At 31.2% G+C, this 12,503-nt stretch overlaps 2 protein-coding genes across 3 annotated transcripts; one reads left to right on the forward strand and one right to left on the reverse strand.

The window, feature by feature from the left end:
• Nucleotides 1–872: 872 nt before the first annotated feature.
• Nucleotides 873–5,660, reverse strand: LOC9298793 (putative sugar transporter ERD6-like 13). Its single transcript, XM_002862670.2, has 17 exons — nucleotides 5,265–5,660; nucleotides 4,605–4,667; nucleotides 4,072–4,161; nucleotides 3,877–3,936; nucleotides 3,540–3,605; nucleotides 3,363–3,428; nucleotides 3,202–3,277; nucleotides 3,003–3,067; nucleotides 2,765–2,857; nucleotides 2,598–2,678; nucleotides 2,433–2,517; nucleotides 2,219–2,325; nucleotides 2,044–2,103; nucleotides 1,834–1,887; nucleotides 1,663–1,722; nucleotides 1,187–1,301; nucleotides 873–1,094 (listed from the first exon to the last, which is right to left on the reverse strand). Exons 1-17 carry the CDS (start codon nucleotides 5,424–5,426, stop codon nucleotides 979–981), a joined length of 1,419 nt encoding a protein of 472 aa, XP_002862716.1. The 5' UTR covers nucleotides 5,427–5,660; the 3' UTR covers nucleotides 873–978.
• A 3,998-nt stretch (nucleotides 5,661–9,658) lies between these two features.
• On the forward strand, nucleotides 9,659–12,391 carry LOC9298791 (1,4-alpha-glucan-branching enzyme 3, chloroplastic/amyloplastic). 2 transcript variants are annotated; one of them, XM_002862669.2, is made up of 5 exons: nucleotides 9,659–10,074; nucleotides 10,181–10,957; nucleotides 11,068–11,139; nucleotides 11,241–11,305; nucleotides 11,503–12,391. In XM_002862669.2, the coding sequence occupies exons 2-5, from the start codon at nucleotides 10,638–10,640 to the stop codon at nucleotides 12,294–12,296; spliced, it is 1,251 nt and encodes a 416-aa protein (XP_002862715.2). In that variant the 5' UTR covers nucleotides 9,659–10,074; nucleotides 10,181–10,637; the 3' UTR covers nucleotides 12,297–12,391. The 2 variants fall into 2 exon arrangements, with proteins under 2 accessions (XP_002862715.2, XP_002862714.1); XM_002862668.2 differs by lacking the exons at nucleotides 11,068–11,139; nucleotides 11,241–11,305; nucleotides 11,503–12,391 and having other exon boundaries at nucleotides 9,666–10,074; nucleotides 10,181–10,446.
• The last annotated feature ends 112 nt before the right edge of the window (nucleotides 12,392–12,503 follow it).

Raw genomic sequence — 12,503 nt, forward strand, 5'->3', positions numbered from 1 at the left:
TTCGATTTGACTATTAGTCAACGTAAACGCGAAGAGAACAATTGACGATGATCATTTATAACCCTAAATAAAAAGATTCGATGTAAAGTGTACACATTAACGACGACGTTAGGACGATGCAAGACAAGACGTAATTAAAGCTCTTTTTCCAAAAGCATGCCGATTGCCGAAATAAGAAGATGGTAAGCATCCTACATGCTCCTAGTAATACTTGATATAAATTTTATGTGGATTCATAGATGAATTTGAAACGTACCGTCTACATTGGACTCTAAATGCAACTTACTTAATGAGATACTAATATCGTACAACCCAAATATAAATAAAATTAAAAAAAAAAAACAAAACAAGAAAAGAATACCTCTAAATATGAGAGAATGAAAAAACATTGAACACGAATACTATTTCACTGACGTAAACGATTTTCTTAGGATTTTATATCTGTTTAAATAATTTTCTCGGACCGTAACCAAAACGAATAACATTATTAGACTGCGGTAAAAGATATTTTGAGGACATAGAATACCAAATATTAATTCGACTAGCTATATCTTTAAGACTTTAACTAGTTAACTAACCATGGTTGGATATATATAGCAATAACTCCTAGGGTCCATTAATGTTCGTACTCTTAATTGTTTATACTTGGTAAACTTTTGTTTCATTCAAATTATTACTCATGGTAGAAGCAGTAATTATTTGTGTTAGTGATTTTGATATGTTACCATCCAAATTTAAACTCAAATAATACATATTTCTTCAAACTTTTAATTTATCTTGTACATGTATCTCAAAACAAGAACCAACCAAGCTTCAAAAAAAGAACCAATCGTTAATTTGGTGATTGATGTGAAAATTATGCATATTTAAACTGGGACAAACAATTCTGAATTAATTGATAAGTGAGGGAGGCCATGTATACAATTATATGAATTTGACACCAAGTAAAAATAAAAGAAATATTGATATTTTACAAAGTTATCGAGTAATGGCAGCTTGAATCTCTTCGAGCGAACGACCTCGAGTCTCTGGTACCATCTTTATCACAAATAGGATGCCCACACCCGATATAATTGTATATATGAAAAACACACCTATAATTTAAATATCAACAAATGATTAAAATTTGATCAAAATAATCTAGTAAATGTATTTACTTTGAGACTTGTAAAATGAAATGAATTACCAGAAGAGCTCCACTGGAAGAGGAAGTTGAATGTGTAAGAGACGAACCAATTGCTGGACCAGCTAGTTAGATTGCATAGCGTCCCTGCTGATCCTTTTATATTGATCGGTGTCATCTAATTATCCCACAAAATAAAATAATTAGAAACGACTAATTAGTTTTTATCTAGATTATATCTTAAATTAAATGAAATGTTAGCTAGCACCCAACTAATATTCTCAGATTTAATTACTATACTATGTGCATACTGCATACAGAACACTTAATTATTTTTTGTTTTTTGTTTTCGTATATTACATTGTTTCATTATTCATCTAATTACGTAGTCATATTCATAAATCTAGGTTTTTATGCTTTTGAATTTTGCTATATACAATATATTTTTGTCAAAACATACATTTCTTTTTTTATACATCCGTCATATATATTGTTGAACTATTCATCTGGTTACGAATATATCGAAGACAAATGATTACCTCGGATATCATGACCCATGGAATGCCTCCTATTCCGATTGTAATCGAAGTTAGAAAAATCTGCAACAAGAGTCAGGTAAAATTTATCTTAAGTTAAATTAGTTAGATATATGATTATGTTTATGTAAGGAGAGGACAGAGTGAAATCATTATGTAGTACATAGTACGTACCAACACTCCCATGAATGTTGAAATTGGTGTGTAATGTTCAAGTAAACCATAGCTCTGCATATTAGTTTTGATTGCTTCAGTTATATTGAAAAAATAAAAAGTAATAAAAACCATTTCAAGAAAAACAAAACTAAAAGAAAAAAAAAGCAGAATCATATATACTTATTTTAGTTAACTAAAATATACTTATTTTATTACAGGAAAAAATACCTGAAACAAAAACGATAGTCCTGTAATTAATGACCCCAAACACATCATGACAGTCGCAACCTGCAAATAAGTAATTCACAGAAAGAAAGAAAAACGACGTTAACTTCTGATTATCTACTATATACTATATATTATACCGTTTCACTAATTAAAAAGATTTGAAACAAGTTATAACCGTTAAAAGGGATCGTCTTCCATATTTATCTATGATTACTATTCCTAAAACGCTTGTCACGGACTGCACCACGCTCGAAACCATTACTCCTACGTTGTTAGGAAACCCTACGAAACAATTAAACTGTATATTAATATCGTTTTTGATCATTATATTAGTTTATTTAGAAACTATATAATTATCTTTCTGTAAGAGATTTAAATTTTAAGTATACCTGATTTTTTGAAAATGGAGCTCAAGTAAAATGTATAGCCACTGAGACCTCCGAGTTGTTGTAGTACTAGCAATCCAATTCCCACCTACACAATTTACAGAGTGTTAAGTAACATATGCGTTTTTATTCAAAAACACAGTCAAATTTTAATTAAAAAATTCTTACAGTAATGACACGAGAGTATCGGGGATTGAAGAGATCGAAAAAACCATCTTCTTTGAATTCTTGAAGATTGTCCATATATTTCTGAAAAAAAGAACAATCAAAATATTCTTCACAGTTTTGTCAAATTTACATGTGTCACTTTCTTGAATGTTTTTTTTTGTTTTTACTTTGATTTCTGCAGCCTCTTTAGTGATATCAGTGTTGTTTCCTCGTAGGCGTTGGAGTGCAACTTCCGATTCTTTCACCCGACCGTTTCTAGACTATAAAAAGATTATACCAGTTAAAATGGTTTAATATACTTGTAATAACTATTTTTAATATGTTTTATGTGTATATGTTAATTAATCTAACAAGACTAGTTTGTCTACAAGTCTACAACTAACAAGACTAAATAATTAATATTACCAGCCACCGAGGAGACTCCGGTATGAAGAATAAACCGACGAATTCAAAAACACAAGGAGCCGTACCTGCAAAACTCCAAACGACACAAAGTAATTATTTTTTTATCAGCCTGATTTAAATTATAGCTAAAAATTACTTACGGTGTTAAAAATTTATTTATATATTATATATTAGTTCATAGACAGAGTCCAAGATTTACTTATGAGAGCTAATTTTTGCCATGAAATGATTGATCCAAGGAGGTATGTGACGGCGACGCTACCACACATCACGAGCTATCAACCCAAAAAAAAAAAAATAGTATATGATTTCTAGCTAAGAAAATTAAATCTGTTTTAATTTTTTTTGGCGGTTTATTACCGAGTTAATCGCAGAGAACGTGCCTCGGACCTTTTTGGGCGCGATTTCAACAATGTAGACTGGTACCTGAGATTAGATTTGGAGTCAATAATTAACCAAAAAAAAAAAACTTAAATTGGTTGCTTGGAGTAAAAGTCAATAAACCATAATTACCAGGCGACCAATTAAATTACGTACCACATAAGAGACTACGCCAGCTGCGACCCCGAGAAAAAGTCTTCCGATATCAAGGGACCAAGTCGCCTTTTATATAATAATAAGCCAAACTTTAGAAACGGCAAACACTTAATTAACTATTCGTCTAAACTTTTGATTTTGAAAGATCTTTTTTGTCTACAATAATAGTCGTGGAACTCTAATTAAACCAGAGTTTTTATATGGTAAGCTTGAAAACATTCAAACGATTAAGTTTATATCATACGTGATACGTGACAAACATTCAAACGATAAGTTTAAACACTATTTAAATAGATATTGAGAGATATAAAATGATCTTTAGTACTTAATTAGAAACCTGAGAGAAGGCGATCATAAGCCAGCCGGCCATGCAAAACGAGTTTGAAACCCCCAAAGCCTGCGTATAATCATTCATCAAAACGCTATCTTTCTTGGAATATATATGTAAAGAAACTACGTAATGAATTGTAATTTTTTGGTCATGATGATGATAAATTAGTTTTTAAAAATGGTTAAAAGTAAAAGAGCTTACGCCTCTTCGACCAAAGATATCAGCAAGTTTTCCCGACATCGCGGCTCCCACAAGTCCACCAATTGTTAAGACAGCTCCAAAGAATGAGAACTACATCCATGTACGAATAATGACTTAGGTGCTTTTTCTTCTAATACACATTAAAATGGTTATACTAATATTTAAATAAGAAAATGATCAAAATCTGCAGAAGTGTATTACAATGACACTAGCGTACACTCTTACGCCATTACCAAAAAAATCATATACTTTTAAGTAGAAAATCTAACCTATAATTAATAGAAAATTTATATTTGGGTTTTGCTCCTTCACTTGGCAATAAACATTTATCTAAAATGTAAATTAGTCTTCAAAATCCAATATTTGCATTTTTTTTATACTACACTAATTAAGTCACTAATACGCATCTTACAAGTTACACCTTGACCTCTATCTCATACTTTTTTGTGACAATCCATCTAAATATTGTCAAGAGGACGATTAGCTAAAATTATATCAGCAAACAGAAATAAAATCAACAACGCAGCACTGACCTCAGCCAAAGAGAGGTTAAGTCCTGCCATAATCCCGGTTTGAGCTGGTGATGTAAAGCCGGCCTGCCCAAATATAAAACAAACCTATTAACTAATCATAAAAAATGTTGTTTTTTCGCGACGGCATAATCCTTTTTTTTTTTTTTTTTTTTGATGATAACTCAGGTGATCCTAAAAACTTTATAGTGTTAAGAACACCTTAGTAGTTGTAAAAGGTATTTCTTGTTGATCATATGCGACGGCCAAGTGCCTTATATACAAGAGAATGCGCGTTAACCTAATCCAACAAACCGACTTATATTTGTCGATATATACAAAGCCCAAGTAGGCCCAATATATAGGTCCAAAGACTAATCTTGGGGCCTGGGGAAACCATGTTAAATTGCTCTAACCCCGGTGGCCAATGCTACTCGAACCCAAATGACGAGAATTACCTCCCTTTACCACTGGACCAAAGCAACTTGATTCATAATCCTTATTTTTATTGATACATCTTTCTCTTTGATTTGGACCCTTTTTCAAATAAATAACGATTTATTTAAAACTTACAGTTTCGGTTAAAATTTTATGGTAACTGATTAATTATGGGCTAAGATTCTGTGTTTAACCTAGAAAAAGCACAAAGAAACAAACAAAAGAAGAGAAGATGAAGAAAATTACGGCAGTGCCATAGGAGAAGGTACCGCAGAGAGTAGTTAAGGTTGTGAAGAGTAGAATTAAAGTAACGGGACCGTCACCGTCGCTGTCATTTACACCAATGCCTTTATCTGATTCAATGTCTTCTTGAATCCTGGCTTTCTGAAGAAGTGGTTCGTCTCCCATGGCTGATCAGTGTGAGAGAGACAGAGACAGAGAGCAACAGAGAGATTGGAGGAAACAAAGATTAATGAGAGAGATTATGTTTTGTGGGGCTAATTCCATTATATGTGGGATAAAGATTAAGAAACGATAGAGATGACGTGCAAGTCTCAACAAAAAGATTTTTTTTAAAATGGAACATTTAATACTTTTTCATTTGAACCATTCTTATTTATGGTATTTTCTACAGCCAATTTGTCAGGTTTTAGATACTAGGCAAATATTGAAATCTATGCTACAATTAGTAATAAATTATTTTAGATAGAACTCATAGAAGTCTAACTGTGTGTAATTAATTTCAAACAGTTGGACTGTTGAGCAAACAATTTGGAATTACTTTAGGTTATAAAGTTTTTTTTTTTTTTTTTTCAAACAGTTCATGATAAATATCATTAATTATTTTTTTACCGAATTTTCTTACTGCCTCATCTAAGTGGTTTAATGGTTTTTCATACCACTCAAGTGTAAACCGCTTTCTTAATTGGTAATTTATATGACAATTCAACCCAATCGCAATCAACATATATATAGTTATAGATTACATTTGAGAATTGTTGAACAAAAAAAAAATAAGAGATACCTCTGAGAACAATATCAAAGTACAAGTGAAATATATTTCGATATAATAATATGTTTTATGCCATTGGACATATATAACAGGTTTAGAAACTTTCTTCTTTAATTTCGTCCATAAAATAGTAATTGTGCAATGTTGTTTGAATGGTATATATCGGCTTCCATTTGCAGATTTTTATGATTAATTGCTGTAAAACATTTTAAATAGATGTTATGTATTTTTAATTCAAAAATAATATGTAAATCATGTTATTCTAGGTTTTATCCCACTTTGGACATGTATATTTCGTGACATGCTTCATAAAAATGATAATTTAGTATAATTTGAACCAATTTTCACTATGAAATCGGTAATATATCTTATTTAGGTTAAACTTGAACTCTGATATCATATTAAGTTTCATAGATTTTAACTTTATATCAACTAACAGTTAGCAGATTAATTTATATATTTTATATATTATTCTAGATTTTATCTTAAGATGAAAGATGAAATGTTATTATTAACGGGAAAACCATGCATATATCTAAAAAAAGAAGCAAACAATAAGTAAAAAAAAGTAGAAATTGTATTTGATTTTATTAATATGTTTATATGCTATTAGTATTATTTATTTGCCTAAATCTTATATTTATCATTTGAATGACTATAATTGAGATCACATTTACCACTTCTAAGTTCTAAACTTCTAATCGCTTAGTCAAACTTGAGTATCATTAAACTATTTTTCCAAAGCCTTATATCATGTTTTATGGTTATATATAATTTGTTCCTCCGCCTCTTATATCATCTATGGACTATGTAAACATATAGTCTGACTCATATATGCCTTTTCGTTCACACGATATTGTTTTGTAGAAATAATGTGACATAAACGTATATAAAAAGTGGAATCAAGTGACGTTAAGCTAGTGATTAATTTTCAAGCTGTCAACATCTAATTGTTATTTTTATGTTTGAGTATTGACCAATGATCGACTTTTGCTGAACGCAATTTCATTTTTTGCCATTGCAAAATTTCTATAGCTGTTGAAAACTTACAAAAAATGACAGTAATAAGTTGACCAAACTAAAATAATATAAAATATTTAACCCACATGAATAACGTATTTTTATAATTTACTGTTTATTTATTTACTTGAATACTTCAACAAATATTGATTGCTCTTATTTCATTTATTAGTAACAAAAGTACTGAATTGTTTAAATTTGCATTCAAATATTTGCGTAGGATTTGTGGAAAAGCGATGCATAAAAAAAGAAAGACAATTTGGGAGACACGACTAAAAATGGTAAAAGTTCATTTCATTTGGAAATCATGCTAGACATGGAGTCCATATAGACACATTACGTTTCCACATAATACGAATGGAATCTTAAAATAAAATTAATTATTTTTTAGCTAAAATTTGCAATTTGATATGTAACTGATAAACACACGTTCCTTTTTCATAATATATTTTCCTTCTAACAAAGTTTTAGAGATCAGAATTTGGATTTGCACAAAAAAAAAAAAAAAAGAGATCAGAATTTGGATTGATAAATCCACAGTAGATTCATATATAGTGTCTGGTTTATCATAAATATTTTTTTTATCTGCTTATAGATATCAAATATCTTTTTCTAAGCATAATTAAAAGAAAGTTATAATCACAAGTAATTGATTTTTTTTTAAAGATGTTTTTTGTTAATATAGTATATGATGGACTCATAATTTTATTATTTGTAATTATGTATAATATATAGGACTGGTAATTTGTTCAAAAAAAAAAAAAAAAATGACTGGTAAATCATATGTTCAATGGCGGACCTATGTGTTAAGGAGGGGGTGCAACTGACCCCCCTAAAATTTATAGAAACTTTGTTTTATATGTTACATGGAAAATGTCTTTGGAATAATTGGTAGTGTTTGACCTCATTAATATCAAAACCTGGGTTCAATGACACCCTTTGCAACACTCATTATTCATTGTTTATGAAGATAATTTCCTTTTTTAGAATATCTTAATATGCAACACTCATTTTCTCACTTAGTTTACATTTCATTTTCTATGCAATATAATTAATTATTAATTATCTTCTCTTTCATAATACATCTATTTTCTGTTACAAGTATTCATCTATTACAAAACATTTTTTCTATATATGGATTTAAAAAAATTGGCAAAAATTGTAGTTTAACACAAAATACTTTCATACAATAAGCCCAAAACTAATTAAACCATGTTAATGCAATTTAAAATATTTTACATATTTATAATATATGATTAAGCATATTGTAGATGATTTAATTTGAATATTTGCATTACTATTATCGAAATATGGTATCATCTTAAGAAAATTTTAAAAAATAGTTTATATATAAATGTTAAAGAAAAACAAATATCGATAATATATATATATATATATATATATATATATATAATCTTTTAGTAGTATATATAAATAATATACTTTAAATTATTTAGATTTTTGACCGCGCCGGTAATATTATTTTTTGGGTCCGCCACTGCATATGTTCATGCATATATCATAGGATCCCTGAACAGCATGAAGATGACCGGATCAACATCATAGACAGATAAAATGTCAATATCATATACGTATGTATTTTATCAATGGAATCTATATACAGCGATTGTTTGAATGTTCAAATAGAATTTAATATATAGACTACGCAAATCATTGGCATTTTTATAAATTTTGTATTTTTTGATCAAGTCACTCCCGATGTGATCGTTGAATGAGAGACTCATGAGATGCCAGAAACATTCAACACAGTTAGTTTAATTATTCTGACAAAAAAAAAAGTTAGTTTAATTATTTATTATTCACTAAAGAAAATGTTTTATGTTATTAGTTTTGAGTATGGAGAAAAAACAAAAGTAAAGAAGGTTTATAAGTTTTTGTATTTTAATTGATTTAATTATCTATATAGAATTCAAATCTTTTTAGAATTCATTGATTTCAATATCAAACTTGTTGATTTCAAATTTTATTTAAAAATTCATTCAGAATAATAAAGTTTATCTTTGTATTTGAGTCTTTGTATTTTTAATTTGAAAATACTTGAACATTAAAGTACACTATGATGAATCAAATATTAAATAAAAGAATGGATTTTCAACTGATATTTATAAAATATTATATGAATAACAAAAATTTTGGACAAAGATTTTAAATTGAGTGATCTAATAACGATTTTAAAATACACAAACCAATAAACCCTTCTAACATTCAAGAGTTTCACAGATACTTTTTTTTTGAACAACAAAGTTTATAGATTACTAGTCTCCATCCAAGGAGGAAATGATTACAAAAGATGAAATTAGAGCCAACAAAGCTGCCGATAATGCTGCTACAAACGCCAAGCAAACACATAAAAGCAAGAGTATACTAAATTCAAGAAATGTAGAGAGTTTCACATATTTTGTTCCGGTTTGTTATTCCCTTGTTATAAATTTTTCACAAAATTAATATTTCTTTGAATAAAACAGACTAAATCTCGTAATAATAAAACTACAAAAAATAAAAAGAGAGGGTAAAACCATCCGTTCCTTGAATCATGAGAGCACACAAAGCATATGAGTATTCCATTCCAAATACTTAGTTCTACATTATCAGTTACCATAACACCAAGCAACTTCTTATTCTTTCTACTCATCAACACCTTTTATAACAACTTAAACCGAATTTTGCTTTTGATCCATTCTAAACTTCTCCATGTACTAACAAAAATGTTCGTAGAGATGTTTCAGCTTCTATTCACAATCGTGTCAATCGAAGCCGTCCTGATATTAACACTCGGGTTCGGGACTCCAGCGAGAAGAGTGGTGGTGAAATTGCTAGACCTATCAAAGCAAGGTCGAGCACCACTGGTTGCGAAAACGGTCGCAGCCACAATGCTTGTGTTGTTTGGCTCGGTTATGTTCAGCACGATTCAAATACACACAAGGGTATCTGACTCTGGAGGTGTAGCTAACTCGACCGATCAAGTCATGTTTGCGAATTGCCTCCTCGAAGCTTTCCTCATGGGTAAATAATAACATCAAAACATCGTTTCATTTCACCCATCATTTTTTTTTTGTGGTTTGTTTGATCTAATTCTTGATTTCTTTTTATTTTTGTGTGTGTGAAAAAGGGACTGTCTTGTTCTTGGCAATGGTTATAGACAGAATGCATTATTACACAAGAGAGCTTCAAATCACAAGAAGAAACTTGGAGATTGCTGTAAATAAGGGCAAAACCGGTGCTTAAAAGCAAATGTTTTGGCATCCAAAGACCAATAAAATCTGTAAATATGTGAATGTTAATACATTATGTCATTATCAGAAGAAAGTCATTCTCGTGGTGACTTTAATTTCAAAATAAAAGTAAATAAAAAAATGAGAAATCTCACTTTCAATATCACAAATCAATGTACACTACTAATCAATCGGTTCGGGATTGAACCGGTTTAAATTACGTTCGGTTTGGTTCAATTACAGAAAAATATCCGAAGAGCGAGTGAACTCGTCGTTCTTCATCACACGCACGAGTCGACTCAAAAACCTCTCTTATCTTGAAAAAGGACTAAAACCCTGAGTGTCAGTGAGAGTATGAACAAATCTTCTTCGTTGTATCTCTCTTTGGCACCAACAAAAATGGTTTCCCTCTCTAATCAAACCAGATTCTCTTTCCACCCAAACAACCTTTTCCTTTCCGAGAATAGGCGTCTGGGAATCTCAGGAGTCAATTTTCCCAGGAAAATCAATGTGAAAATCACTTGCTTCGCCGCCGAGAGACCACGCCAGGAGAAACAGAAAAAGAAGAGTCAGAGCCAGAGCACTAGTGACGCTGAAGCTGGAGTCGACCCAGTTGGGTTTCTCACCAGACTGGGAATTGCTGACAGAATCTTTGCTCAATTTCTCCGAGAAAGGTATAACAAAAGTTCAATTTTGAACAAAAAGTGGGAAACAAAGAGTTCAATTTTTGATTAATTTTGAATACATTTGTGTATATAAGCGTGTGCGTTTGTTAAATCTGTAGGCATAAAGCTTTGAAAGACCTTAAAGATGAGATTCTCAAACGCCACTTCGATTTCAGAGATCTTGCTTCAGGGTGTGTATCCTCTTGGTCCCAGAGAAGAGTTTGATCTTGGATTAGTGACTGATGTGTATCCAAAATGCTTTGTCTAATGAATTGCCTTCTTTTCATTGTAGATTTGAGTTACTGGGGATGCATCGACATATGGAACACCGGGTTGACTTTATGGACTGGGGTCCAGGTTCTGTCCCTTGCTCAAATCTTAAGATTTCGTTAGTCAGTTTCTTGAATTACATTTGGTTCTTTCTTCATATAAAAATTTGATACTGCTTCATTAGGATTCGGAACTGATCAACAGAATGAATGATGTTCTGAAACTTGATATAGTAATTTGCGTCTGTTGGGAGGCTTGAGAATACTAACCAATCCTAAATTCAGGTGCTCGTTATGGTGCTATAATCGGAGATTTCAACGGATGGTCCCCTACAGAAAATGCAGCCAGAGAGGGCCTATTTGGCCATGATGATTTTGGGTATTGGTTCATTATTCTTGAGGATAAGTTAAGAGAGGGTGAAGAACCAGACGAACTATACTTTCAGCAGTATAACTATGTCGATGACTATGATAAGGGTGATAGTGGTGTATCAGCTGAAGAAATCTTCCAGAAAGCTAATGATGAGTATTGGGAACCTGGTGAGGACCGGTTTATTAAAAACCGCTTTGAAGTTCCTGCTAAACTATACGAACAGATGTTTGGCCCGAACAGTCCACAAACATTAGAAGAGTTAGGAGATATACCAGATGCAGAAACGAGATATAAACAGTGGAAAGAGGAGCATAAAAATGATCCACCTAGTAATCTACCTCCATGCGACATCATTGATAAAGGTCAAGGAAAGCCATATGATATTTTTAATGTCGTGACATCTCCAGAATGGACAAAGAAATTTTATGAGAAAAAACCTCCAATTCCATATTGGTTAGAGACACGTAAAGGAAGAAAGGCATGGTTAAAAAAATACATTCCAGCTGTTCCACATGGAAGCAAGTATAGATTGTATTTCAATACTCCTGATGGACCGCTTGAACGAGTGCCTGCTTGGGCTACATATGTGCAACCAGGTATGATAGCATCTGGTATATCTATGGTTAGGAGTAGCATAAGAAATATAACAAATTGCATAGCTTTCATTAATAAAATGAAGCAAGCATTCAGTTTTCCTTTTATCTGATGACACATGCTTAGAATTATTTGCACGAATTGAACAAATGGAAGGAGTCTTTTCTATTTTTTACTCTCTGCTTTTCATGTCCAGAGTTACTAGAAACTTTGTAAGCACTAGATTAACAGTCTTACTGAACAACATTCTTCAGAGAAGTTTTTTGAAACCTTTCTTGTTTTTATAGCGCTACTGCCTGATGTTTCTATGCAGAGATGC

This window comes from Arabidopsis lyrata, assembly GCF_000004255.2.
Source record: "Arabidopsis lyrata subsp. lyrata unplaced genomic scaffold ARALYscaffold_219, whole genome shotgun sequence".
Taxonomy (NCBI): Eukaryota; Viridiplantae; Streptophyta; class Magnoliopsida; order Brassicales; family Brassicaceae; genus Arabidopsis; species Arabidopsis lyrata.

Coding starts and splice junctions, on each gene's coding strand:
- LOC9298793 (XM_002862670.2), bottom strand. CDS start 5,426: ATGGGAGACGAACCACTTCTTCAGAAAGCCAGGATTCAAGAAGACATT. Junction 3,278..3,362: donor CGTTCTCTGCGATTAACTCG/GTAATAAACCGC, acceptor TTGGGTTGATAG/CTCGTGATGTGTGGTAGCGT. Junction 2,326..2,432: donor CTCCATTTTCAAAAAATCAG/GTATACTTAAAA, acceptor ATTGTTTCGTAG/GGTTTCCTAACAACGTAGGA.
- LOC9298791 (XM_002862669.2), top strand. CDS start 10,638: ATGAACAAATCTTCTTCGTTGTATCTCTCTTTGGCACCAACAAAAATG. Junction 11,140..11,240: donor TTCAGAGATCTTGCTTCAGG/GTGTGTATCCTC, acceptor TTTTCATTGTAG/ATTTGAGTTACTGGGGATGC. Junction 11,306..11,502: donor CTTTATGGACTGGGGTCCAG/GTTCTGTCCCTT, acceptor TCCTAAATTCAG/GTGCTCGTTATGGTGCTATA.